The sequence below is a fragment of the Fonsecaea nubica genome, assembly GCF_001646965.1.
Source record: "Fonsecaea nubica strain CBS 269.64 chromosome Unknown Scaff72, whole genome shotgun sequence".
In the NCBI taxonomy this organism is placed as follows: domain Eukaryota; kingdom Fungi; phylum Ascomycota; class Eurotiomycetes; order Chaetothyriales; family Herpotrichiellaceae; genus Fonsecaea; species Fonsecaea nubica.
In genome coordinates, this window is record NW_019173745.1 from 64,983 (window position 1) to 92,961 (window position 27,979).

The 27,979-nt window shown below is 53.6% G+C and overlaps 9 protein-coding genes across 9 annotated transcripts; 5 read left to right on the forward strand and 4 right to left on the reverse strand.

Moving 5' to 3' along the window:
* Positions 1 to 32: 32 nt before the first annotated feature.
* Positions 33 to 1,905, reverse strand: AYO20_08726 (hypothetical protein; the record flags this gene model as incomplete). The annotated part of the gene is made up of 7 exons (XM_022647002.1): positions 33 to 286; positions 375 to 745; positions 795 to 984; positions 1,044 to 1,090; positions 1,149 to 1,243; positions 1,316 to 1,579; positions 1,633 to 1,905. 7 exons carry the CDS (start codon positions 1,903 to 1,905, stop codon positions 33 to 35), a joined length of 1,494 nt encoding a protein of 497 aa, XP_022497018.1.
* A 3,012-nt stretch (positions 1,906 to 4,917) lies between these two features.
* AYO20_08727 (hypothetical protein) lies at positions 4,918 to 6,621 on the forward strand (the record flags this gene model as incomplete). The annotated part of the gene is made up of 5 exons (XM_022647003.1): positions 4,918 to 5,218; positions 5,334 to 5,431; positions 5,584 to 5,740; positions 5,944 to 6,176; positions 6,277 to 6,621. The coding sequence occupies 5 exons, from the start codon at positions 4,918 to 4,920 to the stop codon at positions 6,619 to 6,621; spliced, it is 1,134 nt and encodes a 377-aa protein (XP_022497019.1).
* A 1,071-nt stretch (positions 6,622 to 7,692) lies between these two features.
* AYO20_08728 (hypothetical protein) lies at positions 7,693 to 9,108 on the reverse strand (the record flags this gene model as incomplete). Its single annotated transcript, XM_022647004.1, has 5 exons — positions 7,693 to 8,423; positions 8,478 to 8,687; positions 8,741 to 8,854; positions 8,910 to 8,966; positions 9,024 to 9,108. The coding sequence occupies 5 exons, from the start codon at positions 9,106 to 9,108 to the stop codon at positions 7,693 to 7,695; spliced, it is 1,197 nt and encodes a 398-aa protein (XP_022497020.1).
* Positions 9,109 to 14,547: 5,439 nt separating this feature from the next.
* On the forward strand, positions 14,548 to 17,438 carry AYO20_08729 (hypothetical protein; the record flags this gene model as incomplete). The annotated part of the gene is made up of 2 exons (XM_022647005.1): positions 14,548 to 15,007; positions 15,067 to 17,438. 2 exons carry the CDS (start codon positions 14,548 to 14,550, stop codon positions 17,436 to 17,438), a joined length of 2,832 nt encoding a protein of 943 aa, XP_022497021.1.
* A 1,346-nt stretch (positions 17,439 to 18,784) lies between these two features.
* AYO20_08730 (hypothetical protein) lies at positions 18,785 to 20,272 on the forward strand (the record flags this gene model as incomplete). The annotated part of the gene is made up of 1 exon (XM_022647006.1): positions 18,785 to 20,272. The coding sequence occupies one exon, from the start codon at positions 18,785 to 18,787 to the stop codon at positions 20,270 to 20,272; it is 1,488 nt and encodes a 495-aa protein (XP_022497022.1).
* Positions 20,273 to 20,882: 610 nt separating this feature from the next.
* AYO20_08731 (hypothetical protein) lies at positions 20,883 to 22,136 on the reverse strand (the record flags this gene model as incomplete). The annotated part of the gene is made up of 1 exon (XM_022647007.1): positions 20,883 to 22,136. One exon carries the CDS (start codon positions 22,134 to 22,136, stop codon positions 20,883 to 20,885), a length of 1,254 nt encoding a protein of 417 aa, XP_022497023.1.
* Positions 22,137 to 22,539: 403 nt separating this feature from the next.
* Positions 22,540 to 24,528, reverse strand: AYO20_08732 (hypothetical protein; the record flags this gene model as incomplete). The annotated part of the gene is made up of 1 exon (XM_022647008.1): positions 22,540 to 24,528. One exon carries the CDS (start codon positions 24,526 to 24,528, stop codon positions 22,540 to 22,542), a length of 1,989 nt encoding a protein of 662 aa, XP_022497024.1.
* Positions 24,529 to 25,425: 897 nt separating this feature from the next.
* Positions 25,426 to 26,861, forward strand: AYO20_08733 (hypothetical protein; the record flags this gene model as incomplete). The annotated part of the gene is made up of 2 exons (XM_022647009.1): positions 25,426 to 25,536; positions 25,590 to 26,861. 2 exons carry the CDS (start codon positions 25,426 to 25,428, stop codon positions 26,859 to 26,861), a joined length of 1,383 nt encoding a protein of 460 aa, XP_022497025.1.
* A 642-nt stretch (positions 26,862 to 27,503) lies between these two features.
* On the forward strand, positions 27,504 to 27,938 carry AYO20_08734 (hypothetical protein; the record flags this gene model as incomplete). Its single annotated transcript, XM_022647010.1, has 1 exon — positions 27,504 to 27,938. One exon carries the CDS (start codon positions 27,504 to 27,506, stop codon positions 27,936 to 27,938), a length of 435 nt encoding a protein of 144 aa, XP_022497026.1.
* Positions 27,939 to 27,979: the final 41 nt, after the last annotated feature.

Consider the following 27,979-nt stretch of genomic DNA (forward strand, 5'->3'; position numbering starts at 1 on the left):
TGAAAATATCGCCCGAACATCAATCAATCAACTCAAACGGTGTAACGGAAGAAGGTGGCGTTGTCGCCCTTCTCCCTCTCGGCGAACTTGTCCATCTCGGTGTACTGCTCGAGGGGTTTATACTCGCGGTCTCGGCGGGCATTTTCACGCCGCAGGTAAATGGTCATGAAGACCTGCAGGCACGTGCTCATGGTGAGCATGCCGATCAAGATGGCGTGACCCTTGATGAACTTGGGAGAGTCGGAACTGAGGTAGATGAATCCGGCAATGGCGCCACCGAGGTTGCCTAGGAGGACGCAGCGTCAGAAGTCATGTTTGAATTCCGGGGGGAATATTTATCGCCTTCGGACTCTCCAAAAGGGGCAAAAACTTACCAAAGCCCACGTGCATCGCAATGCCCACTGCTCTCTTGAGAGAACCACCAATATTATTGCCGTTCCAGGCAACACCTTGGGGAACATTAGGATAAATTCCCGCCACGAAGAAAAAGCACCCCGCGTATTTGACGTGAGGATTCTGGGATGAAATGAGCATGATGAGGCCGATCAACGCTGTGAAGTTGAACCCGATCATAAAAAGTCCGCGCGTCTTGAGCCTGTCGGCGGCATAACCTCCGGTGATGCAGCAGAAGCAGGCGACAATGTATGGCGGAACTGTCATGAGCTGTGCAGTCTCGTTCGTGTAGTTCAATGTCTTGACGATTGTTGGCAGGAAGAGGGAGACCGAGTACAAAGGAGTATAGATGCTAGAATCCGGGTTAGTAGGCACAGATTGACCTGAAATGTGCGGCTTACCCAATGGTAATAAACATGTGAACCCAGATCTTCCAATCCTTAAGAGCATCCCAGCAATATTTCATGTTGAACTCATCGGCAAGAGAGCTACGGTCTCGCTCTAGGCGTCGAGATACTTCGTGTCGTTCCTCTGGAGCAAGGAACTTTGCAGTGGAAGGATAGTCGTTCATGGTCCAGAATGCAAGGATAGCTGATACGGACACATTAGCTTACGTCCTGTTCGATTACCATCAAAAGATTGGTACTCACCAACAGCAAGAGTCAAAAGGCCCTCGAGGATGAAGATCCAGGACCACCTGTATTCTTGTAAGCCATTTCCGCAACTCACAGCATGTGTTTTGAGGCCCAACCTACCCAGCCTTTCCACCGACTCCATCCATTTCGATGATGCCACGTGCCAAGAGACCCCCAAAAGCACCTGCGGCCGTGGCTGCAGAAAAAAAGATGGCCTGTAGATGTGGCGGTCAGACAAAGCAATACAGCGGAGTGTAGGTAGTGAAGCAGCTGCGGCCAGCACTCACCATCCTGAGACCACATTCATGGCGCTTGTACCACATTGTGATGTAGAAGGTCACGCCGGGAAATAGACCACCTTCCGCAATGCCCAAAGCAGCACGAGCTGCGAGAAGTCCCGGAAAGTTCTCAACAAGACCCATGAGAGTTGTGCAGATCCCCCATGCAACCATGATAGATGGAATCCAAATTGAAGGTCGTGTCCGCTTCATCATGAGATTGGAGAGTGGCTCGACGAGGACGTAGAACGGAAAGAAGATTGACAGTGCGACCTATGCCATTGTGAGCCATGATAACATGTGCAGGGGGCAGGTTTTGAGTATACATTATAGTCCAAGCCAGACATTCCAAGGTCCTCCTCGAGGCCAGCCAGTCGGGCGTTTCCAATGTTGGTGCGGTCGAGGAAGCTGAGAAGATAGAGGAGCGAGAGGAATGGGAGAAGCGTCCAGTCAATCTTCCTGATCAGCTTCTTGGTGGCCTTGACATCGAAGCCCAAGTCCTGGGAGCTCGAGGATGCTGATTCCAACATCTCAATCTTTGCTCCGACATCTTTGCTGTCGGGGCTCTCGATGGGGATCTCAACCTGTGTGGTACCCATCTTGTCTTCTGATGTGGACAATGGGAGATGTCTCGTAGGAAGAGAGAGAGATGTACCGGCCACCTGGATCTGTGTAACAGCAATCACACACTAAAGTGTCGTAGGAAACAACCAGAGAGCACAAAGAGATGGGAAGTCACGGAGGAAATTGAACAGTCGGCTGGGTCACAGCAGACAATATATAGACGCCCGATGGGAGCACTCACCGCTGATGAGGGAGGGACACAAGAGAGGGCAATTGTCCACTTCCCCGTGTAACAGGCCTTGCTCCGCATTGCTCCAGGCTCTCTCCCCAGGTCCACTCACCATATGTCCCGTCCGTTTTCGCCACGGCACTTAGATGAGCTCACCCCTCAACGTTTTGACCAGCCTCTATCACCTTGCTAATCTCGTCTGTTCGGACAAAAGGGATGATTCAGAAAGGACTGTCTGGGCATACCAGGCCTCTGTGTTCCAAGTCGTCACCACCATACGGAATGATGGCATGGCGGGATCGACTGTACAACACCAAAAGGATACCAAGCAACGATGTAATAGGACAATCTCCCCAGTCCAGGATGCCGTCAGGTACTGCCGAATGATGTGGCTGTCCTTGGCACAAGGAGGATTGCTCGAGTTGTCCAGGTTGGGTCCAGAGAAGATGGATGGGAACAGGTTCTGCAGGCAAGACAGAGGCGGGAGCAGGAGTGACAGAGTTGGCACAAGCCCCTGGGTCGGTGGTACCCACGTCTGATGCGGAAATGCTCCCGCATGGACAGATAAGTTTTGAGACCCAATGAGGTTCGCTCAGTGTGTATTTTTGCTGCATGTACATGCACCTTCAGATGATCGGTCAAGGGGAAGGCAGAATATGGCAATTGCAAATGTGCTTTCTAAGATCTAGGCAAACGTGTGCCATGCACGGAGCATGTGCTTAATCAGGCTGGCACGGGTGAAAAGACAGTCGAAAGCATATCTTGGTAGAAGAGGAAATGTAACGGTGGACCCGGGCGCCAAGAGATCAAGATCCCTAGCGGCCATGCCAAGCCAGAGCGCCAAGAGCGGAACGGGATTCTTCCTCTGATCTTGGCCAGGATTCCTGAACTGCATCCAGTAGCCATTCAAGCCATCGTAAGAGGCTGGCGGCCAAGCCTGCCCAAGAAATAGAATGGGAAAATCCTCCCGTCCGAACACGACATTCTAGAACTTCTGGATCTTAAGACGTTTTGCCTCAACACGGGGAGGTGGTCAGATGTCGGTTTGGGATTCTGGTGTCTCCCTTTACGTGACGACACGAGTGCAACCACTCGGAGAGCGCGCTTCGTGGCCCTTTTCCCGGTTCCGCCCTTTCAGGCATGGTGCCCCAGCGATATCAGCTTATCATTCCTGGAGATTCAAAGCCTTCGGTCCCTGGGAAACTGGTATGAATCGTTCACATGTCATTGGGCTTGGAGGCTTTCCTCAGATGAACCCCAGCGCTCGTATCCACAACACTCGCATCCTATCACAGGTGACGGAAAACTGTTGAGTCGGGTCTATCCCCAGATGTCGCCCTTCAGGGACCTATCCGGGCTTACAAGGACAGCAATCCGAGAATGCATTCACGAGCCACGAGGAGGATGAACCGCGGCTTCCATCGCATCGCCTGAAGAAATACTGCACATGTCTCCTTGCGTCCGGTTTTCTTCTCCCTTCCAGAAGCCAACATGCATGATTCATGTCAAGATCATGGCAAGACATGGTCTGTGACATACCAGTACCCTGGCTCAGACGACCCTGCATCGGCCTATAGATTCTGCGCCGGGCAGAAATGTCATGCCACCCTCAACTCAGCCACCATCCAGTGTCTATTGACTTTTTCGCCTCAGCTGAATGTCAGGTATGGTTTTTTGATTCTCCCTGCATCAGGTTCACGCGTTGATGGAGGAATTCTTTGCTGCCTTACACCGATGAAGTGCTGTCTTGCTTTGCTGTTGCTCTCGCGCAATGTGTCGACTGCAAACTTGGTTTAATCTACAACCACCCATCACCGTACACAATCTTGCCAAGGTTGTACATCTGCATGTTTCGACAGTCAACAGTCAACAAAAGCCTGGACATCTCGAGATGAAGATCCACTTAATAGGAGCAGGGCGTCGTACTACACCATTGTCCAGAGCGAATATATTGGATATTCCAGGACTTCCCTCGAATTCTCTCCCAGGAATTCGACGTTCTTCCATGACTACTTTTTCTGGTCCCTCATTTGCTAACAGCACAAAGATACATCCCTACCTGTGAATGAAGACTGGTAGCCATGCTGACACGCCGACCATGACCCGTCCCAAAGTCCGTCAAACATTCCACCTCATGCTGTACGCAGCGGCCCGAGCCTCCAAGGAATGTACTGTCCGTTGAGTATATCGAAAGCAATTACTGGGAATGAATGTGTCGCTCTCCCAGAGTTGGTGCCACTGCATCGCCGCTTCGATATGGTAGCCGCTTATTGTGGACGAGGAAGGCCTGTATGCTTCGTTGCCACTTTCGCCGGCAACTCATCGCAATGGAGACTGTGCATCCGCAGCGTGCGAGAACACCCAAGAGGATTTCTAACACTTTTACAGATGTGAACGCAGATCTAGACAGCCTCGATCGATCTGCCTAGCGTCTACAGATCCTTTGTACCTGGAGTAAAAGAACTGCGCGCAACCCCGGGCCCGGGTCGGCAGAGATACCGAGGGACGACTTGTTTTTGTGAACGAACCTCCAAATCGTCAGTCACCCCACGGTGTCTCTCCGAGCGGCTGAATTACTGGCTGCATTTAGCCGGATCACGTACGGAATACAGAGCGTCCATACACGACATCAGGCGATTATGGGCCGAGAAGAGTGAAACGAGGGACTAAAACACCCAACTGCATCTTGAGTGCCCTGATAATATTGTCTTTGCCTCAAAACGAATACAATCAAATTGGACATATCTCAAGGTTTGTGTCTGACGACAACTGTGACATCCGATCGATATACTGTAAGTATTCAGGCTTGACAACATCAATGGAGCCAATTCGTCTCGGCGTCATAGGCTATGGCTTCTCCGCCAAATGCTTCCATCTGCCATTCATCAACGTGTGCCCGGACTTCAAGGTGGTCGCCTTCTTCCAACGAACCGAGGCGCCAAAGGATCCCAAGACCGCCGAACCCGGCTCCCATTGCACGGTCGACTATCCCAGCGTCAAGCACTATCGCAACGCAGACGACTTCTTCGCCGACAAGGACATCGACGTGGTGATTGTGTGCAGCAAGCAGGATACACATGCAGAGTATGCCGAGAAGGCCCTAAACGCTGGGAAGCACGGTATGCGTTTCTTTCCCACTTTCCCCCCTCGAGACTGTCCCTCTGGGAGTTTTGATCCCACACACGAGAGAGGTTCTAACCCGCCACTGGGGATATTGTGAAACAGTTGTTGTAGAAAAGCCCTTCACCCGGACGACAGAAGAGGCCGACCACCTCATCTCCCTGGCAAAGAAGACTGGCAAGATCTTGACAGTTTTCCAAAATCGAAGATGGGTAAGTAAATCACTTGGATGGATAGCCCCGTCGTCCTTGCATCACAGTCAACGAGGTGGTATCTTCTCTCCATATACCCCCCTCTCTGGCCAGAGGCGCAAAGGATGGAATCTTCCCCACCAGATACTAACGGGCTGTTTCGTTTTCTCTAGGACAACGACTTTCTCACTCTCCGCCACCTGCTCGACAAAGACGCCTTTGGGACCATCAAAGAATGCGAGATCCACTACGACGTCGACTTTCCCTTTTGGATGCGAGGCATGAATAAGAAGGAGTATTCGCCGGGGGACGGCATGACTTTTGGTCTAGGTATATAACTATTCTTCGCCCTCCCCTCCTCGCCTCCTAACTTTTCATAACACAACCGTTGGGTCGATGTGCTTGCCCGCCAACTCCCGCCCCCCTCTTGTTCAGGGAAAAGGGTGGTTGTGCGCCACCCGAGAGCAGAAATGGAAAAAAATGATTATTGTTCGTGTAACCATTCTAACGACGCCGGGGTCCCCCTTTACCAGGAAGCCACACGCTCGACCAAGCCCTGCTGCTCTTCGGGCGGCCCAAGTCGGTGACGGGGTTCCTGCGCGTGCTCCGCGGCATCGACAGCGAGATCGAGGACAGCTTCACGGCGATCTTGCAGTACGACGGACCGCAGCAGGAGCTGCTGGTGACGGTGAAGACGATGGTGGTGTCGACGATGAAGGACCAGCTGAAGTACTTTGTCCGGGGCACGAAAGGGTCGTTTGTCAAGGTACTTCTTCTCTTTTCCTCTTCTCTTCCCCATCTTTCTCCTTCTTCCATCCCTCCCTCTCTTTGTTACATGTCATCTGACATCTCTTTTCTCGGGAAAGCACGGCACATGCATCCAAGAAGAACAGATCTTGTCGACGCCGTCCATGCCGGCGACGGACCCAAATTTCGGCCATGAACCGCCGCACCTGTACGGCCTGCTGACGACCAAGGGCGAGCACGCCTTCGACCACGCGCACCAGATCTACGAGCCGGACTTCAAGCTGTTCGTGGGCCGCTACCCGACCGTCCCGGGCCACTGGCTGGGCTTCTACGAGAACCTGAGGGACGCCGTGCGCGGCCAGGCCGACATCGCCGTCAAGCCCGAGCAGTCGCGCGACGGTATCCGGCTGATCGAGCTGGTGCGCCTGAGTAGCCAGAAGGGTCAGGCGGTCGAGTGGCATTGAAGACCAGGTGTTGCGGACCGGGTTGCGACGGGTGAAGGCCACCAGGACAAGGAGAATGAGGCAGAGAGAATCGACGACAAGCTGAATGTGTCAAACCAATGATAGAACCATGACAGCACGAGGACCACGGAAAGACACAAGACGTAAACCAGACAGAACAATTGATCGGGGAAAAAAAGGGATGACAGGAGTCGACTGCCTCCAGACTCTCGGTAGCCATATTCATCCGCCAATATCACTCCTGATATGAATACCATCAACACTGGTTCTGCTGGGTTCGTTCCCGTTTCTCCCAAAGAGACTCCTTTGCAACTCGGTCCTCCTTTTCCAGGGTAGTAAATGCGCAGTTTTGACCTTTCCCAAATCCAAAGCCAGACCAGACATACCAGACCAAAAACAACAAACATCCAAGAGCAGCGACGATTACGCGATGGTGAAGAACAACCTCCATATGCAGATCCCTCCATAACCTGAGTCCAGATGTCAAAAGAAAAAAAAGAAAAACACCCCCCTCGATTCTTGCACTTGGAAAAGAGGATCACCGTCTCACCAACCAGCCCCCCTTTCCTCAACGCCATGCTTTCAAGAGGGGAATGTCGACACCAACCATGTTCCTCTGAAGAGCACATCGAACAACTGCCCCGTTGAAAGTGCTGCAAACCCCTCCCACGGCCGCGAACCAAAGAAACCCCATTCTTTGTCTCCATTGCCACCCATCATGCTTCGATGCCATTGTCAATGACTCCGAAGACCAGCCCAATACCCGTAAGATTCCCTCCTTGATTTTTTGGATAATCGACATGTTGCCCAGATCTCCATTCCTCCCCGTCACCTCACAATCATAGGTGAGGCACCATGACCACACGCTAAACGACTGAAAGACCGCTGCAAAAGGATCCCCTTCCCCTGAGCACGCTATGTGGAAGCATCATGAAGACCCCGACGTGCATAACGAACCACAAGCACTCCCACCTATGCAATGCCCTGTACACCGAAGATATGCTTCAAAGAGCAACACAACTCCGCGCATACAAAACATGTCATGTCCAGGTCGTAGTCTTCATAAGTCATTTAACCCCAAACTGAGGTTGTACCGATCTTGTTGGACCCCCAAACTCCACTGCCTGTCCCCCAAGCACCTATTCCGGAATTCGATGACTCTTTCTGCGCATTCGAGTTCGAGTTCGCCGATCCTGCGCGATCAGCATTTTGTTCATTAGAGCCGAACCCGTATCCCAAAGAAGAGGGCAGAGGGGACGTCGTGCGCTTGTTGATCGACTGGTTAGGTGCCTGTTGCACATTGGGACGGCTGCCAATTGGCCCCATGCCGCCACTGACGGGGGCAGTGGTGGATTTGGAAATCTGCCGTGAGTGCGATGGCTCTTCACCAGTCGGTGGCGTGGGCACCTTGCCAGAAGCTTGAATGGAACCATCAAACGTACCGAAACCCGAAGATTGCGCGGATGGAGATGTTGCCTTTTCTGCACGAGAAGCTTCCGCACCTGCGGACGGGCCCTGAGAACCGGAGTCACCTTGCGAGGCCTGACCTGGCCCGCCAAAAGGATCAGAGGTGCGAGGAGAAGGGCCACGAGGAGCCCCAGGTGCATTGCCCGAGACCGTTCCCCCTTGATCTCGGTTGGTGTCCTCGGTAGAAAACGGCACTTGTCCCACAAAAGCCGCGGGATCACCGCCGTACAACGCGCGATGCTGACGAGCAATCAGCTCCCGGCGGCCTTCCTCACTCAATGTGCTAGGGCTCATTGAACGGTCGGATTTGTTGGACGACATTTCTGCCAGTAGACCTGTTCCAGTCTCAGTGTGGTGCCCTGTTGCACGGCCGGGAAGGCGATGCTCACTCCGATTGTATTGCTGTTCTTGGTGATAGTTGCGAAGCTCACGCTCGCGCTGAGCTGCCATCCTCCTTTTAGCTTGCATCATTTGATCGGCATCGCTGTGACGGCCTTGATGCCTTTGCGCGGCATAAAAGTTCTGGAGATTCGAGCCCGGGTGTGGACGCGAGGGGTCAAAGTCGCCAACAGGATGGCGGCCTCCGTGCATTCGGGGACCTGCATAGGATGAGTTCCTCATCTACTGTGCGCACAGTACTGAGAGCACATACCATAGTCCACCCCTGGGCGCATCGGGCCGCCTGGCATTGGGCGTTGTCCACCACCGCCGCCGCCGCCGTAAAATTTGCCACTTTTGACAAGATTGTCCATTGCCCTATCAACCTCTGGTTTCTCACGTCAGTCCCTTCAAGTGACAGCTCCTAGTGGCAAAAATCGCACCTTCGAATTGAATGGCAAAAGCGTTGCCATCTTCGCGTTGAGAAGTGGAACTGGCGCCTGTGATGGAATTGTCAGGTTCAAGCAATGTCTATTGTAAGATGCGGAACAACGCACCTGATCTTGATGGTGGAGGCGGTTGTTCCCACGAAGGCTGCCGAACCGGCGCCTGCCATCCTTGAGGCTCGTATGAGAACGACATGTCTCTCAATTTTCTATCCGACCCCTCTTTGCAGCAGAAAGTCGGGCGATCCTCCAACCGAGATTATATAGTCGGCCGTGACGGGAGGGTATTTATTCTTATAAGGCGACGACGAGCTATAGAATAGATGAGTCGATTAGAAGTTGCAAACAAATGGACAATGATTAGGCTGGATGCGACTGGCTAGAAATCGAAAGAGAGAAAACCTGCGGTTTGGAGGGAAGAGGGGTTGGACATGTGGTGTATGTGTGTGGTCCGTCCGGTTCTTTGGTTTTGGGGGGAAATTCTGGTACGCTGGGTTTGGTGCGAGGATGTGGGTGGGGAGAGAGTTCATTTTTCTCGAGGGATCGGTTCGCCCAACTCGAGCCAATGATGGCTTCTGTTGGATCGGTCGAATTGCCCCGGGGGTGGCCACGGGAATGGAAGGCGACTGGAGAGAATGTGAGGCGACTTACAGATCAACCAGGAGCCGAGCTCGGATTCTCGCAGATCGCAGGTGGCAGTTTGACAGAGACGAGTACCGCGCGAGAGGAAGACTGATCGTGAACGGAAAGCCCGCACTGCAGCGGGAGGCGGCAGGCGACACAAAAAGAGATATAAGGAAGGGGGGAGGATAAGGGGGACAAAAGGAAAAGAAGCGCAGGCGGAGAAAGATGGAGATGAGGGTTAAAAAAATATGTTTCTGCAAGTTGAGGATCAGGACGACTTTTTCCGACAGGGAAATTCGCAGGGCCTGTCGAAGGCAAAAAAGGGCCCCCCCCATGACCACAGGCTACTACCTGTAGGCTTCAAGACCACCTAAAACTACTTGCCTAGGTACAATCAAAAAATGTGGGGGGAGAACTGGGGAGTACTGAGAGCACGGCGCACTCTGTGCTTAGGTACCTAAGTACCGAGTACCTCGAGGAGAGGGAGACATCCGTGGCCTCCCAATCCCAAAACTTTGTACCTCCCAGCCAGCTCAGAGTCCTTCTCCTCAAACTGCAATCACGAGCATCTTCCTACTCGCTCTTTTATCTCTCGTCATCTCCCTCGCTCTTCTCCTTCTCCTGCCGGGAGTCGCCCTTCCTCCTCATCCTTCCTCATCTTCTGTGCTAGAGAATAGCTCAGCGAACACCGAGCGCAGGCGGGTCATCACCGACCATCACTACCCACGAGCTAACGATGACCGGCTAAATCTGTGTCGCCGGGTCATCGGCAATGCCAGACCCAGAAAACCTCTCCACACGTCGAACGCCTACAAGTTCCAGGAGTTCTGAAAAGCAAAATGAATAATGATAATTGGCGAGCTCTACCAGCCTCAGGACCCCCCTCGAGATCGGCCCTCCCACGAGCATTCCAGGCGGATCTAGATGAGGAAAAGAAGTCGAAGCCGAGCCAGGGTCGTCTTTGTGAGTATTCCATCGTCGAACGCTGGTCGAAGCAAATTGTCTCTCCGTGGTGGAGACCACTGGAATGGCCAGTAAATTGTTGTTCTTGTGTAGGTGGGGGACATTTTGAAGCAATATTTGCTTTGGTCAATTTCCCTGCCGGCCACCGACTACTGCGATGAGTCCGATATTCACTATGGGTACAGGTCGAGTGCAAAGAGGGTGTTGCTAAACTACTACGCATCTTGCAAGAGAACCAGGACGAAGATCCTATGACGCAAAGGCTGCAACTACAGTCTCAACCCATTGGTGCCAATAGAGACCAATGCAAGTGACAGTTGTCGTTCCCGTCCCAGGCCGAGCGCATCTTTCATTGTCAATGGTCTAAACGGTTCCAAGGGCTCTGCATGTTCTGCATCTACCAATCCGAGTCTTCCGGTCCACTGGTAACTTTCGAGAACCCTAACAACAGGCTATTGCCATGCCACTCCTTTGTTCGTCACATGGTCCACGAGGTTGTGGAGGGCGCTCATCCTCCAGAAATGGCATAGACAAACGCTGAAGATTACCATCAAACGCATGTTCGTCACGCATCGGCTGCAGCAAACCACCAGAGAACCAACAGCCATCTCATGCAGCCGTCCTTTTTAGTTCGTTGTACAGAGGAGAGTGCACAGGTATCTCCCCAGACACCTGATCGGTCCAGTCCAAGAGTTCCTCGAATCTGAGAAACCCTGGCTCTTGCGCGTGATTCGGTCAGATTGGTAACTTGGATCTAGTCCTCAAATTTCGGATGGTTCCACAAATCATTGAGGTTTCGCGACTGCGAAAGCGACTCTTGAGCTCTAGTACGAGGTACATACACGGTACTTGTTATGAGTACGAGCACTGAGTACCTCGTAGATGTACTGAGTAATTGGCCAAAAGCCGTAATAGGTGCCCACAATTCGGTCAACTGGCCCTCCTACATACTCGCAGGTAGTAAAGATACTTACACCTGCAGCCAGACATCAAGAACCTATACCTCGTACTGGTATGTGTACGAGGTAGCTGGTCGGTGTGGGCGTGATGTGCAATTCTGCGCCCGTGATTAGAGCCAATACCAATCTGGTGCAAAGGTCAGATATGGTTGTCCCGTCGTATACGGAACAAACTCTTGAAGCTATTATTTTGATACTTTCCCATCACGCGGTTCCCACCAACGACTCGTGGCTCGCGAGGACCACAACAACCGATAATCTGAGGCTGCAGAGTATTAATATTAAAGGACGTGGGTCGAGTTAGGTAAACATGGACATGCGCCGTGAACAAAATAGAAGAGTTCAAGAATAGGGGCGACAAGAAAGTGGCCTTGCTCGCCAAAAAAGATGAAGCACTCTTCCTGCACGGAGCGAGGACTGCCCCGTGCTCTGGGTGTCTCGTAGAATTGGGCCTCACGCACCACTTCTTTTCTCTGATGGTCTCAGGGGTTCTTCCGCTAGACCAAAACACCAACACCATCACAGTGTGCCCGTTAAGTCAGCCTAGCATCTTAGTGGCAACGGTGCCCAAAATTGCGGAGGAGGGCGCTAGGTCTATAATTGGCACCAGCAGGCAGCGTGTTGGGCGGTCAGAATCTTAAGACAGCATTTCAAGATCACCGGTCTGCATCCAGCCGGCAGCAGGCAGGGCGGCAGGGACATTCAAGGCTGAGCACCGCTGACACCCCTCGTCCCTCGAAAAGGGTTGTGTACGAGTATGGTAAAAAGGAGGAAGGATCGGGCGTCTTACTCATCGGGTTTTTGAGGCGCAGATCCGACATTGGCCTACCAAGCCTTTGGACAATCTCATCCAAAAACGTGGACTCGTGGTTTGGACCAAGCATGATTGGGAGGGTTTGGAATTTGCTTTCTGGCCGTGACCCTGGCGACGCCATGTCGGCCATTCAGACGGATGATCAACCTCTTCAAAAAGCAACAAACGCGGTATCCTATCGAACGCGACGCGCTAGTGGAATCTGACAGGGCACATATACAGTTGCTGAGCATACCGTATATAACCAACCTTGTTATGTATAGAGTGTGGTGGTTTGCCGCACAATTCCCATCTCCAAAGACCGGTCAGGATGAGGCAAAGCAGGGCCAGGGAGATTAGGGGTCTGGGTGAGCAGGCGACGGGGATTCTAAGACCTCGGGCATTAGGCATCGTGGAAAATGAACTTGGCTGGCTTTCTCACCCTGTTTTCCGGGCCATATGCCTGCTTTGCTTTGTCTTGCCTTGCAATGCTGTGTAGCGTAGCAAACTTCCGCAGCTGCGCATCTTGGTCCCTGGTCAACTGCAGATGGAACCCCGTCACCACCGGTGTGTATTTGGTGAAGCTGAAAACAAGACACTGGGATGTGAAAACGTGACGGTCATATGTAGGTACAAAGATAGACGGCTGAAGACGACGGACACCGCCATGCTGGCCTACTAGTTGATGACTGTTGGTTGTTGGCCGTGGGCTGTTTGTGCAATCTGCGCGGTTCTGCGCGGTGTCGGCATCACTCGTACCACAGCTGCTCGAGACAGATCCAACGCCTGAATAAAAGAGTCCATTTTAGCCGTGAAGAAAAGGCCCTGTTTGTAAACTGGTGCTGGCGCACTAATGACCGTATTGAGGGGGGAACTTTTTCTCTGGCTGATCCACCCGCAAGCCACGGGCGTTGAGACTTGTTCGGAGACCCTCGCCGCCGCCGCGGGCACGCTCTGCTCCGTACAACTGCTACCCAGTCTGCGAGTTCCCACAGGCCAGCACCCATAGCCCTAAGCTCCCCATAGCACCCATAGCGCGGCCGGACGGCCACAAGTCTCCTCTCCCAGTTACGGTCCTCCATTGTAGTCAGTGCACTGCACCGCAGCCAGGAACAAGCGAGGATCATCTCTCTGCAACCTCGCACCTCGACCACTTCCACCCATCACCTACCTGTTCGAACCACTTTCTTGTCGACTCTATCCTCGTCCCATCCTCGACATATCTTCTCTCTTGACACGCGCCTAGAGGCCCTATCCTACTTCTGCTCGCATTCTCAATTCTGTATATCACCAAATTTCTACGCCACCGCCCCCCGTATTCTCCTCTCCCACCTCGAGCAGAAATCCCAGCAACCTCCTGCCCAGTTCCAAAGTCCTCCGTCTCTCGAACGTCTCCCTCATTGCAACTTGCACTGCGGCTCTACGCCTTTCTAAACATCGGTCTGGTCTCGACTCACTTACAGATCCGCCGACCAATCCCTCTTTCACCTCGCCGCCCTCGACGGGCTTACTCAGACAATCCTCGACACAGACGAGGTCTCCTTGCCCTGGCTGGCTAGTGTTGTTCACAGGAAAGAAAAAGCAAGTCGGTTGTGTGTCGCGCCACACCATTTGTTGAACCCGGTACTCCTTGTTACTCTGGAACGCTTGTATGCAGCACTTGGCCAGTCCATCCCGAAGCCGTCATCACAACTCGCTCAAAATCGCGACTGGACGGTGGTGATTTCGAAAACCTATACTGCTTTAAACAAAAGAGAACAGACGATATACATTCTCGGAACCAGCGCGACCGGTCTCGTGGCGATTGTTTCAATCAAGGCACTTCGAGCCCAGTTTTGCTCTGGCCCGTCATATGACTTACAGAGTGCCGAAAGATGAGGGAAACAGTATATCTGCACCGATGACCGCTCCATCTGCTCAGGCTCTCAAGCCAAACATGGAAATGGAGTCGAGTACAAGTCCCTCACAGCCTGTACGACGCTCACATCACCTCTCTTCAAATTCCAAATCGATGCCCTCCACCCCCTTTCAGCGAAGCGAGTCCCGTTCTCATACAAGGACCTCTCCCTCCCCGGAACCTCCAGCAAAACCCAGTTCTCCTCGATCGCTGCCATCTGACAAGAGCCATACGCCCCCTGCCAGCCGGAAACAGTACGGAGGTTGTAAATATGAGACTGGTATGCAGAGAGCTCGGCGGCGTGTTCCCTATTCATTGGGACCAGATCCATTGGAAAAGTATAAGTCCGACTTAAAAACAAGGTTGACTCACGAAGAGAATGAAACACTAACGCAGGACATGCAAAAGCTCTATGAAGAGCTACAACCCACTGCCGAGAGTGAAGGGCGTCGGTCAAGGTTCATTGAGAAACTCGACAAGATACTTCGTGGAAGGTGGCCGACATCATCAATCAAAGTCAATGTCTTTGGCTCTACAGGGAACAACCTAGGCACGTCGGATTCCGATGTTGATATCTGCATCACCACTGATTGCAAGGAGATGGAGCGAGTTTGTAACATCGCAGACCTCCTTGCAAAACATGGGATGGAAAGAGTCGTGTGTGTCTCTTCCGCCAAGGTGCCAATCGTCAAGATCTGGGATCCTGAGTTACACGTCGCTTGCGACATCAATGTCAACAACCCCCTGGCTTTGGAGAATACGCAATTAGTCCGGACCTATGTCAGCATTGACAGCCGAGTGAGGCCATTGGCCATGATCATCAAATATTGGGCGAAGCGAAGGATGTTGAATGACGCTGGTATGTTGTCTTGTCTCGGATTTCTTGACTTTGCGACTGTGGTGCTGATGGTCCACAAGCCCTTGGAGGCACACTTAGCTCGTATACGTGGATATGTCTGGCCTTGAATTTTCTGCAAACAAGAGACCCTCCAATCTTGCCTACTTTGCAACAACAGCCTAATTTGCAACAGAAAGAGGTGGCTGGAGTGAACGTTTCGTTCGATCGCAATGTGGACGCTCACAAAGATTTTGGCAGTCGCAATCAGTCCTCCTTGGGAGAACTGTTGTTCCACTTCTTCCGTTATTACGGGCACGAGCTCGACTTTGAGCAAAGCGTGGTATCGGTGCGGCTGGGTCGAGTACTGTCCAAGGTTGAGAAGTCGTGGCATCTTCTCCAGGACAATCGTCTTTGTGTCGAGGAACCTTTCAACGTATCAAGAAACCTGGCCAACACTGCAGACGATACCTCGATGCGAGGGATCCACCTGGAATTACGGCGGGCGTTTGAGCTGTTGGGAGAGGGGAAACTGACAGAATGCTGCGAACAGTTTGTGCACCCTCCCGATGAGATCAAGCCCTCTGAACACTTTGTGCCACCCTCAGCGCGGCCCGTGATCCCGCAGCCTCCGAACCCACCGTCACGAGGAGCTCGTAATGCGTCTCGAGGTGGTGGCAGGAATCTAGGTCAAATGGGTCGCAATCCCCGGCGGTCGTCAAATCCCACTGCACGAAATCCCAACTACTTGCGCAATCCCCCGTTTCAGATGAACACCCATGAGTTGCAGCTTCAACAACAGCACCAGCAACATCTCCTGCACGACCAGCTCTTTCAACAATACCAATACCTTCAGCTTCAGGAGCAGGAGCTTAGGATGCAGCTCTATCAACAGAATCTTCGGCAAAGAGGTCTAATGGCGGCTTATAGTCAATCTGCGGGATATGGTCAATTTGTCCCGGATGATGGTCTTGATCTTGGATCCAATCCACAGGTCAACGGCATTGGCCGAGCTCCCATGTCAGCACCCCTGTATCAGCACGGCTTTCCTCGATCGCCGTATCTCTCTGCAAGCCAACCAAGCCAGGGTGTAGCAACAAACCCTCCGTCACCGAGACTCAATTCGGGGATTCCAGACACTCGAAGGTATTCACGGCGAACATCGGTAACGCAATCATCTACAGGAGGTTCCTTGCGAGCGCAGTCACAGCCTGCACGCGCGGTACCACTCACTTCTTTAGGACATTTGCAACGACCGGATATTGCAAGCCTTCAGGATCCTTCGATAGGACGGAGGTCGTCCTCATCGTCGACATCCCAAGAACCGTACATGGCTTACATGGAGAATGGCTATGGCATGACTGGATCAATTTATGATGCAGTACGGAGGCCAGCTGAGTATCTCGGATATTATGTCGGTCAATCGCCGTCATTATCTGCTTATACTCAGAGCACCGCAATCTCTCCTATCCCTTCACACGTTGGCCTTGCTATTCAGAACGGGGGTCTATCTCCTCGACTTGCTCCAGCATCGACCCGACCGTCTGGGACGATGCACACCCCGCCACTCCAAACGATCTCTACTGCCTCGGTGGAAGTGCAAGCCGAAGCAGGGCAGGAGTCGAGGAATGGTGAAGCCAGCAATATTGAACCCACCCCACCGAAGCCCAGGGCCGGGCCCCTGATAGTGGATGGCTCCATCAATTCACCGCTCCGAAGGCGTACCACCCACTCATTCAACGACCCTGAAGATCATATCAATTTCAGCGCATCCACGTCCGAGGACCTGGCATTTGACACGCCATCAAGCTCAGACGAACAATCTCAAGACGCTTTCGACTGCAATGCACACGGGAAGACTTCTCCAATCAGCCCCAGTGGGCCTCGAAATCACGTCCAGCATTCAACCAATGCTGCTCCAGATTTTGTGAATGGCTATTTACCCTTGAGAGCCATGGCAAAGAGTCCAAAGGAGGGGTTGCAGGATCAAGTGGCCGGTGTAGGGGAATCGGTGGGGATGAGTGTCCTCACTACGATGAAAGCGGTCGGCCCAGCCTGGTCTCTTGATCGGCAACTCTCCTCTGTGGAGGAAGTCCGCACGCCGTCCCCAAGAGTTGAGAAATTTGACGGGGAGAGCTCTTTACCAAAGGATATGAAGGGTCATCCCAGCCAGAATGGGCCCTCATCTGATGGGCAGACACTTTTGGTGAATGGTGAGCATCGTGATACGACCAGACCACTAGCATCCAGAACCAACGGGACTTCAGGATCTTCAAACCACGGATCCAGTCACGTCAATTCTGTTCCGCATGCCGGTGGACCAAGCGGCTGGCAAACCCAGAAGAAGAAAAAGAATAAAAGAAAGACGGTCAAATCGGAGAACGATGCTCAGACGTCGAATCCTTCTGTAGGAGAAACCCTCCCTGCCGACGAGTCCTTACGGAAAGGCGGCTAGGCGCTCCTTTGCAGAATTTTGCCATGATCTGCAGCTTATTTGGCTTGTCCACCTCATTGAGACGCCGTCCTGTCAGGCTCGAATATTGGGTTCTGACACAATGTCGCGAACCAGATCGACAAGGGACAGCATTTATGATATCAACAGCACACATCTAGTCGTTCTATGGATTTTGGGTTATGCATGGACAAAATTTGTTGGCGTTTGTCAATCTAGCAGGAAGCAGCATCCCTGACAGGGGCTCAGCGCATGAGGATGGCAGCGGCGTTTTTTCAGTACCCAAGGGACGTTACCACATACCCCCGAAAACTGCGGGATGCATTCACATATACGGCTGGACTGAAGGGCTGGATCTTTCGAAGAATGGCCCGAGGAACCCAGGGAAAGCGGCGCCGTTTTGACAGGCAGGCGCAGCTCACGGCCTCGCTACAAAGCTTTATTGATGTTTTGCAAAAGGCGGAAGCCGGACGATCATGAGATTGGGCAATAGAAATGGATCCATTGCAACCCCAGCCAGTCGTGGGGACATTGTTTCCCGTTTCCCTTTTTTTTCCTCTTTTGATTGTTGAAAGTTGTGGGAGAATAGAGCAAGGGCGGTATCAAAAGCGTCAAATTTCACGTGCCTTCAGCACACTGCTGAGGCGATACAAAGCCAGTGGAAGGGGGGAAAGGCCGAGGTTGGGTTCAAATGGGAAATTGTCAGATGTCCCCGGGGGGGTATTGGAGACAGCGGGACAGCAGATGAGCAGATTAGAGAGAATGAACGAGGAGGACGTGACCATTCTTAAGACCAAGAGGCCGCCGATACAATGTACTTGTAACTCGGTACTTCTCCTTTACGAGGGATGAGGTGCTTGATGCTGTGAGGCTGCCAATATAGTTCTTGGGCGCGGACGAGGCTGAGACGCCAAGGCGCTTGTAGCAGGACGAGGCTGACCAATGATCATGGACTGGCTCGTACGATCCGGAACCCAGACAAAAGCAACTGTTGTGCCTTGCATGATTTACTCAATTTATTCCTCGCTTGATACGTGCGGGCCAATGACCGATTGTCCAGCAATTTTACTGTGGTCCCGTCGACTTTCTCATTTCAACCAACGCATGTGGAGGTCGTCACCACTCAGCAGAACGCGGTATGCAGTCAGTGCCACTGCCACTTCTTGAGACTCTGCTGAACTCGTCTGTTGTCTATCACACCACGCCTCACGCCACAGAAGCCATCGTCCTCCACAACAGGGGGTCGCATCTTAAAAGACCACTTCTGCGACCATCTCAACACCGCCGGTTCATGTCTAGATAACGCCCCCTCTTGCGACCACTTGCTTCCACCCTCTCCGTTTCCTACCATGCCTCTTATACTCGACACCCCTTCGGAGTCCTCGGTGGAATCGGGGTCAGACTTCCAGGAAGAGAGACGAAAGGTACATCACGATGCCGACGTGGTTATCGTGGGCGCGGGCATCGTGGGGTGTTCGTTGGCAGTGGCGTTGGCCAACCAGGGGCGCAGTGTCATCCTACTCGAGAAATCATTGAAAGAGCCGGATCGCATAGTCGGGGAACTTCTACAACCAGGCGGTCTCGAGGCATTGACGAAACTGGGCTTGCGCCACACGCTCGACGATATCGATGCGATTCCGGTGAAGGGGTATACCGTGGTTTACTATGACGAGCAGGTGCCCATTCCATATCCTACCTCGACGCGACACACACGGGATCGACGTTCGGAAGTGGCAGGCAACGGCAAGAGGGCAGAGGGACGGTCATTCCACCATGGTCGATTCGTGTCTCGGTTGCGCGCAGCAGCCATGTCACATCCCAACATTACCGTCTTCGAAACCGAGGCCACTTCACTCATTGTGTCCTCTCATAACGCCGAAGTTCTTGGGGCCGAATCTATCACACAAAAAACACAAAAGGATTATTTCTTTGCGTCACTGACTGTTGTCTGCGACGGATATGCCTCCAAATTTCGAAAATCATACATTTCGCACACGCCTCAGATCAAGTCAAAATTTTGGGGGCTGGAACTGATCGACTGTCCTCTCCCGATCCCACAGCATGGCACAGTGGTCTTGGGAGACAATGCCCCTGTTCTGCTGTATCAGATCGGCACTCACGAGACGCGAGCACTGGTGGATATTCCAGACGGTTTAGCATCTACGTCGACGACGAATGGTGGCGTCAAAGGTCATCTACAGAAGGTGGTGCTCCCATCGCTACCCGCTATGGTGCAACCGTCGTTTGAGGCCGCTCTGGAGAAAGGCAGCCTTCGAAGCATGCCCAACTCCTTTCTCCCTCCGACAACCAATACAACCCCGGGTCTAGCCATCCTCGGTGATGCTCTGAACATGCGCCATCCCTTGACTGGCGGCGGCATGACGGTCGCTTTGACTGATGTCGTCTTACTCTCCGACTTACTCTCTCCCGCAAATGTCCCCGATCTCGCAGACACTCGGCTCGTCCTCAGGCAATTCCGCACATTTCACTGGCGACGCAAGAATCTGAGCTCGGTCATCAACATCCTGGCTCAAGCGCTGTACTCGCTTTTTGCCGCCAGTGACTGGCAACTCAAGTACCTCCAAAAGGGGTGTTTCCGATATTTCCAACTGGGCGGCAAATGCGTCGACGAACCCGTGGGATTACTGGCAGGCATCATCCCGCAACCTTTTGTACTGTTTTATCACTTCTTTAGCGTGGCGTTGTTGAGTATCTGGGTGCTTGTTCGGGAGAACGGATGGCTTTTGTTGCCTCTTAGCATGTTTCAGGGGTTGTTATTGTTCTTGAAGGCTTGCGAGGTTATTTTTCCGTACATATTCGCGGAACTGAGGCGTTGAATGGGAGGAACGACATTCGCAACAGTGCCCGGAGGCGGTCCTTTGAAACAGACACCCAAAAGCAGTAATGTACAGGTATATTGATAGACCCTGGCCCGCGCAATCACTCGTTGGGGAGGAAAAAGACGAGTCTATTGATGCTTGAGGCGTGTTCTTCAGAATACGGGAATACAATACATATCATTAGAGACATTCAAACATATTTCCGACCTGAAACAATAAACAGCTTGGACAACCTTTTGAGTCTATGGTAACTCGTCCCACTCCCGGATTCAATCGTCACTTATTACCATCAGCTGGATGGGGATGCCCTTTGTAGAACAGATAACAGTCCAGGCAGGAGAGATACTTAATTACCAGCGGGAGGAGGGAGGGTTGAATGCCTAGACATAGACAATAGGTCAAACGGGGGATCAATTGAGAATGCCTCGTCAACTCGTACATGTAGGTAGGTAGGTAGGTAGGTAGGTAGGTAGGTAGGTGGTTAGGGCATTGTCTCGTACTGTTCGACCTCGTCTCGCGTAGCCTCAATTGACTAGAACTAGACCCAGCAAACTCCCCCTTTCATTTTCCTTTCCTTCCCTTTCCTTCTTCCCCCCTTCCGTCCTGTCTATGCAGTAGTAGCCCGCAACCTCTCGAGGATATACTCGCCGGCCTTGACGGGGCGCCACTTACTCGTCCCGACCACACTCTCCGGCAGGGGCACGACCTCTGCGTCGTAGTTGATGCTGAAGAAGAACGGCACCGAGTACCTCTCCCCGGTGCCGGGTTTGCTCACGACGCGGTGCACGGTCGACTTGTACAGGCCGTTTGTCCAGCGCATGAGGAAGTCGGCCACGTTGACGGTCAGGGTGCCCGGGCGGACGGGGCAGGGGAGCCAGACGGGGCGGTTATCCGTCAGAGGCGACGGGGGGAAGAGGATCTCCAGGCCCGGGTTCGTCGAGGAGAGGAGCAGCGTGAAGCACTCGTAGTCGGTGTGGGCGCCGAGGCCGAGCTTGCTCCCTTCTCCGTGCTGGGTGGTGGCGGCAGGCTGCCCGGCGTAGTACAGCAGTCTGGCGATCCCGCCTGGGTGCGTCATGACGGCGTCAAAGTACTCCTCCTCGAGGCCCAGCGACAGGGCGAAGAGCCGGAATAGGTGTCGCGCCAGCTGGAGCACCTGGCCGTAGTAGAGGCGGATGGCGTCGTAGAAACCCGGCAGGTCCTCCTCGTCGGGCCAGATGTTGCCCTGGCCTGTCGACGCCGGCGACTGTCCGTCCAGCTCGACGTACTTCCCATCGCCGCCCGTCGGGTCCAGCCGCTCTTCGTACCCCCAGTTGAAGCCTTCCTTGGTCTCCGGCTCGGACTGTTCCGGCGTTGTTGTGGCCTTCGTCGTCGTCGGAGTCGTCGAGTCGTCGCCGCCGCCACTCCCGGCCGCCATGTCGTCCGGGTTCACGTACGTGTAGTCGTGGGGCTCATACCCGCGGAACAGCGGCGAGTGCCGCATGTGCAACTTATCCTTTTTCTCCGGGGTGAGCTGGTGGAAGAAGCGCTCTGCCTGGCTCAACACGCCGGTCATGGCCTCGGCCGACACGCCGTGGTTGCTGATCTGAAAGAAGCCCGTCGTCACGCACGCGTCGCGGATCTGCTTCGCCACGGCCCTGCGGAGGGACTTGTCGTCGGAGAAGGACGGGCCGATGTCGATCAGAGGCACCGTCGGCAGGGACTCGAGCGCAGTAGCCAAAGGTGGAGGACCAGCGAGAGCCCCCGCGAGGCGACTGCGGAGATGTTCTTGCGCGGCCTCGACTTCTTCGAGGATGCTCAGGCCCGAGGGGTTCGGGGGCAGAGCCTCCGGAACGGGCTGAGGTGACATGATGGAGGTGGCCATTGTGGTTGTGATTGTGATGTGATGTGGCGCTGCTTTCTTCGAGGTACAGAGAATGATAGAACACCAAAGGGAAGAGGAGTGAGTGAAGTGAGAATAGAAAAATGGGCGCCGAGAAATGGATGGTCTGATGCGATCAAGTCAAAAAGGCAAATGGTTCCGCTCAGACGCTCACAACATGACTTTGTGGATTCGTCCAGGTCCAAGCGGTTCGAGACCTGGGAGATAGATTCGTGCCTTACGAGATGTCATTGAAGCCCGCAATCAGAGATACTAGAATGATAAGAAATGGTGTCGGTGGAACGGCGGAGTTGCCCGCCTTGTAAGACGAGGCTGAAACGCAAATAACTGGAACAAATCCTTCAAACTACGTGGTCGGACAAGGTCTCGTGTACTCATCAATGGCTCATAACACATTTACATCGTTGCGGAGGAAGAGATATTGACGCGCTGTGGTGATGCCAGGCCGAACATCGGGCGCTGCCGGAGCCATCATACGTGGCAAGGCTTGTTCCATCTGGTCCCTCCAATATACCGGCTTTCGCACGTCGGCGGGCCACCAGTCAAACAGAAGAAAGGCTTCATCCTCAGTCCAGGGTCCTGTCGGTGCTTGAACCCCCTCTTCGGTCGACCCTCGTCTATCGTGACTGTCCGTGTCTAATGCATTGGTGTCGGAGGCGCACCGCTGAATTTTGCTTGGACTCTTGGACTTGGGAGGGCTTTCCCTGGCCGCCGGGTTGCTCAGCGATCCCAAGGGAGATCTTGTTTCAGGGACAACGGGCTCGGGCATCACAGTAGATGTATCATCTTCCACCGCATCGTTCTCAGAGAAGACCCGTCGGAATTGGCGGATGTCGGAGCTATTGGATCGTCCTGTGAACGAGTCGAACGGATTGGGAATTCGGGTAGAGACCTGAAAGGGTGACCGTGGGCGTGGGCTTTCATTATTCACCAACGATCGAGCATCCATGTCAAGCTGCGGTTCTGGTATAGTCACTGCCTCAGCTGCACCGGTTGAAGGCACACCGGGTTGCGGTGGACTTTGTGACAGCGTGCTGATGTCAGACCCTGGGAAGGGGAATTCCTCTTGCGTCGGGAGTGGTCTAGGTGAAGGTGAGTTTCTCTCGGGGGACTCCTCTGGTATAAATAGAGGGCTGGAATGGAGGTTGTCTTCCTGCACTAGCCCATGGACACTCGAAGCAACGGAGAGTGACACTTGATCTCGCTGCCCATAGTCATTCACATTGGCGTCCAACATATCCATTGACAATAACGATACGATTTCCTCGTCCGGCAAACGTTCTTGAGCTGACCGTGGGCAAGAACTCTCGAAGGTTTGCAGCCTTGATGCAACCTTGGTAGCTTTAGTAAACGGTAGCACACAAGTCAGCTTGGGCCTGGGCTTTGGTTGGCCGATGAGCAACCGTGAAGTACGCGCGACTGGTGGACGGAACGTGGTTGAAGAGTCCCCATTGGTGCGTGTCTTCGGCTTTTCAGGGGCTTTGGATTTCTGTCGTCTCTCCTTGCTCACTTTTTCTTTCCTTGCATCCAATTGAGGGCGTAGCGAGGGCTTCGCGTGTGGTATTTCAGGGGCAAGCCACTGATCCTCTGGGGGTTCATTTACCACCACTCTAGTTCTCAGCCTTGTCGGCTTCGTCACCTGTCGCATGGGTTCCTCTTCTGGCGACAAATCGATCAAGTCCTCACACTGTATTGGAGGCCCAGGGATTTGCGGGACGGTCTTACTCGGCCGCATGGGCTGAGGTAAGCGAGGCCTTGCGGTCCGGACCGGTTGGTGGACATGGTCGAGTTGGTTTTCCTTGTCACTGTCAAGTCGCTGCTTTTTCTGAGGCGATCCCACTAGTCCTACCCGATTAGCGGACTGTCTCTGCTCATAAGGAGAGTGTGCTGGTAGCCTTGCACGCCCCGGTCGACCTTGAGAAGGTCCCAGCACCTCTAACAACGACTTGGGCCTTTGAGAGGGGCCAGTGGGCAGGGGGCGAGTTGCTGAGGCCGTCGTCTGTCGGGGTAGAGGAGTTGGCTTTTCTGGTCGTGCCCTTTCGAGAATTGGGGCCAAATCTGTCTGAGTCTCACCAAGACGCTCCCCAACTTCCACCATGACACCGCGGTCCAGCTGGATCTCGACACCCTCAGTGAACTCCTCCTCTTGCCTGTAATGGAGGTCCCCGATGTAATTTTTCGCGTCGTCATAGACCATGACGCGTCGATTGAAGGTGTGGAACCGCAACGAGCCATCATGCCATTTCTTAGCTTTCTTGTGCAGGTCGCGGGTGTAGAGACAGCGGAATTCATGGACGGGGGCGGTGTTTTGCGTGGGAGCAACGGTCAACCTGGCAGAAGCAGACCCGCCATGGGTGGAAGTGAGGCTGCTCATGTTCACAGTTGCAGCTGCACCTGGAGACAAGGGGATGAGCTGAGGCTGAACGGGTTGTCAGCGACATCCTGTACAGAGGCACCCAATGGAGATGTCGGCGGAAGAAGCAGCGTCGGTCATCATGAAGAACGAAAGAAAAGTCTCGTGGACGCCCAGTGACAGAGCAGGCAGCGCAGGCACTGCAGGCACTGCAGGTCACTGATTGAACGTGAGTGGATCGATGAGTGGGTGGGAAACGCGCGTCAACTGAGGCTGTAAACTCGGGTGTCGAGGAAGACGAGAAACCGCAGGTCTTAAGTCAGGGAGGCCCAGGCTTCATCCGCCCCCGTTAAGCCCCCCTCCCCCCGCCCGATGATCCCTTTAGTTAAACCCTACCCAGTGACTGCCTATGATATGAAACCCTGAGTTACTGAGTTCCCCCTACTACGTTTTGTTAACTTGACATTTATTATTTACTGCTGTCCAACTAATTTTCTCGCATGCTCCTCGTGTACCTCTCTTAGATGAAAGCCAGGGTAAACTTTTTGGACTGCTGGTCAGTTACCTATCATACCGATTTTTAATACTCGATTTTCTTCTCCTTGCCATATCCGCCGCCGTTCGTTTTCTTCCAAGCCTGGCCGAGCCTCTTCACCGTCGATCGACCCAGACTCCGACTACCGGGAGGAGACTTTGGTGGCAGCGGCAGTGGCAGCGGCAGCAGTCTTGTGCCACCAAAGGGCACCTGCGCTCTGCTCGTTCTCGAGTGAACTACTAGGGTCTGGCAGCTGGAAATCACATCCGCATCCCGCTTTTGTCTCGACACCCTCATTCTGGCCTCCTCCAAAGAAATTCCTCAGGCCACTGTGCTTGTGACGGTCTTGCCCTTGCCCCGTAGCCAGCAAGCCAGCAGCCATCATGCACAGTGTCCAGCGCCATTTTGGCAAGTACATGAAACGGTCGGCCGATGAACAACAAGTGTCGGTATTGCTCAAGGACTTTGAAGAGGCGGACAAGTTGTTGACAAAAGTATGTCCCTCCCCATCTTCTCTTGCTCGGCCACCCCTCTGACCTTTATCAAGATTATCGAGGCTTCCAAAGCATGGCGAGAGTCGTGGACCTCCATCCTCACCCACCAACACCGCGTGTTTGACGAGTTCAGCATCCTGTACGCTCCGATTGTCGGGGCCAGCGAAGATTACCACGGCCATGTCCCCGCCCAGACCCCCGATCACGTTGTCCGCAGGACCGCAAGGATCAAGGGCGAGTGCGAGGATTTAAAGAGAGATCTTACCGAGGATTTGGCCCAGGTTGAAGAGAGGCTCATCAAGCCGGCTCAAAGTGCAAAGGACAGCCTGCACAACATGAAGAAGACGATCAAAAAGCGCGAGGACCGAAAACTCGATTTCGAAAGGTATCAGAGCCGGGTTGACTCTCAATTGAAGAAGACAAAACGGTCGGAACGAGACAATGTGGCCCTGAGCAAGTCCCAGTCCGAGCTGGAAGCGGCCATCGAAGCATACCACGCCGCCGATGACAACTTGAGAAGCTGTCTTCCACGGCTTCTGACATCGGTTTTCTCGCTGCTTCCTCACTTTTTGGCGGCCCAGATCCAGATTCAGAACAACTTGCTCGGACACTATTACACGGTGCTGCACACGTACTGCACAGAGGAAGGATTCCCATCTCCGGCTCCGCCCATGGATGAAGTGATCCGACTGTGGAACGATGCATTCAAACCAGTGCAACGCGAGGCTGAGTCATTGGCCATCTTGGCCAATGGAAAAGCAGCCAGGTCGTCCATGGAGAATGGCAACCCTCCGGTCAATGGCTTTCGCCGCCCAAGTGGTTCGGCCCTCACTGCACATCGCCAACAGTCGGTCTCCCCAGCGAGGGCTCTTCCACCGTCGCCATCTTTCGAGCCGAAGTCCAAGTTGTCATCCTCGCCGGCTGCGTCGTCTATGCTCAGTGCAACCACTCCACAGGAATTCATCGCCAGCCCGTCACCCTCGCAATCCGCATACCAGACTCCGATGGCATACTCTCCAGCAGGGCCGAACACAGACTATTTCTCTCGTGATCGACAGCACTCTGGAGTATCGGCCGTCTCTGCAGCGACGGCGGCGGCGATTGCGCAAAAGAAACGACCTCCCCCACCTCCCCCAAGACTACCCTCGCAACAAACCACCTTTGTAACAGCACTGTACGATTTTGACGGCCAAAGTGAGGGCGATCTGGCTTTTCGAGAAGGCGATCGGATTCGGGTTATCAAGAAGACTGAGAGCACTGATGACTGGTGGCAAGGCGAGCTCAGGGGAATGAAGGGACCATTTCCGGCAAATTACTGCCAATGAGGTCAGTCGTCTAATGGGACAGGAAAGGAGAGCTCGATGGAAAGACTGGCCAACTCTATTGGCTTGGATGTATTTGATGTCTTTTTCTTGACGACTTAGCAGGGGGAGGATGGAGCTGAACAGGCTGAAACAAGCCTCTAATAATAGCAAGCGACCGGCATAGACGTGAGCAACCGAGCAAGCGAGCGCGCAAAGCATGATTTGAACACAAGCAACCTGGAGGGCATGTGAGCATAGCAGAGGGCACGGAGCAGGCTGTCGACATTGTATTGCATGCAGAAAAGGTGCGATATACCCAACAATAAGGAGCAACGGTTTCGATTGGTGATGAGTTCGGCGTAGACGGAGTGAGTGATGTCGTTTGAGTTCTGTAGAGCCTTGTCCATCGACTTGATTGACCGTGGAGGAGGAGGAGGAAGTGGCAAAGGCGCAGAGAAATCATGTCATTCGTCGTGAAAATGGATACAGACCGAGCCGGAGAGACTGATTGGCTGAATTGATCCAATATATCAAAGAAGAAAACATGACATGACATGATCGACTGACTCTTTGACCATGTAACGTTGTATCATAATATTCTTCCTCCCACCCACATTGTCTCGCCTTTATACGTGTACCACACTCTGTCGACCACCCAAAGAAATGACGTCCCAGAAGTCACAGACCACACCGTCAGCGTCGACGTCAACGGCGCCACAACCCGAAATCCTCGTCCGCGGCCTGACGTACAAATTCCCCGACGGCTCGACCGGCCTGGAGGACATCAACCTCTCCCTCCCCGCCGGGTCGCGGACGCTGCTGATCGGGGCCAACGGGGCGGGCAAGACGACGCTCCTGCGGCTCCTGTCGGGCAAGAAGCTGGCGCCGTCGCGGGCCATCGCCATCGCGGGCGTCGACCCGTTCGCCTCGGGCCTCGAGGGCGTCACCTACCTGGGGCTGGAGTGGGTGTTGAACCCGATCGTGCGGACGGACATTGCGGTGCCGATCTTGCTGGAGAGTGTGGGTGGAGGGCATTATCCCGACAGGCGGGACGAGTTGGTCAGGATATTGGATATTGATCTCTCGTGGCGGAGTTAGTCCCTCTCCTCCCCTTTTTTTCCAATGCCCTGAATTTACCC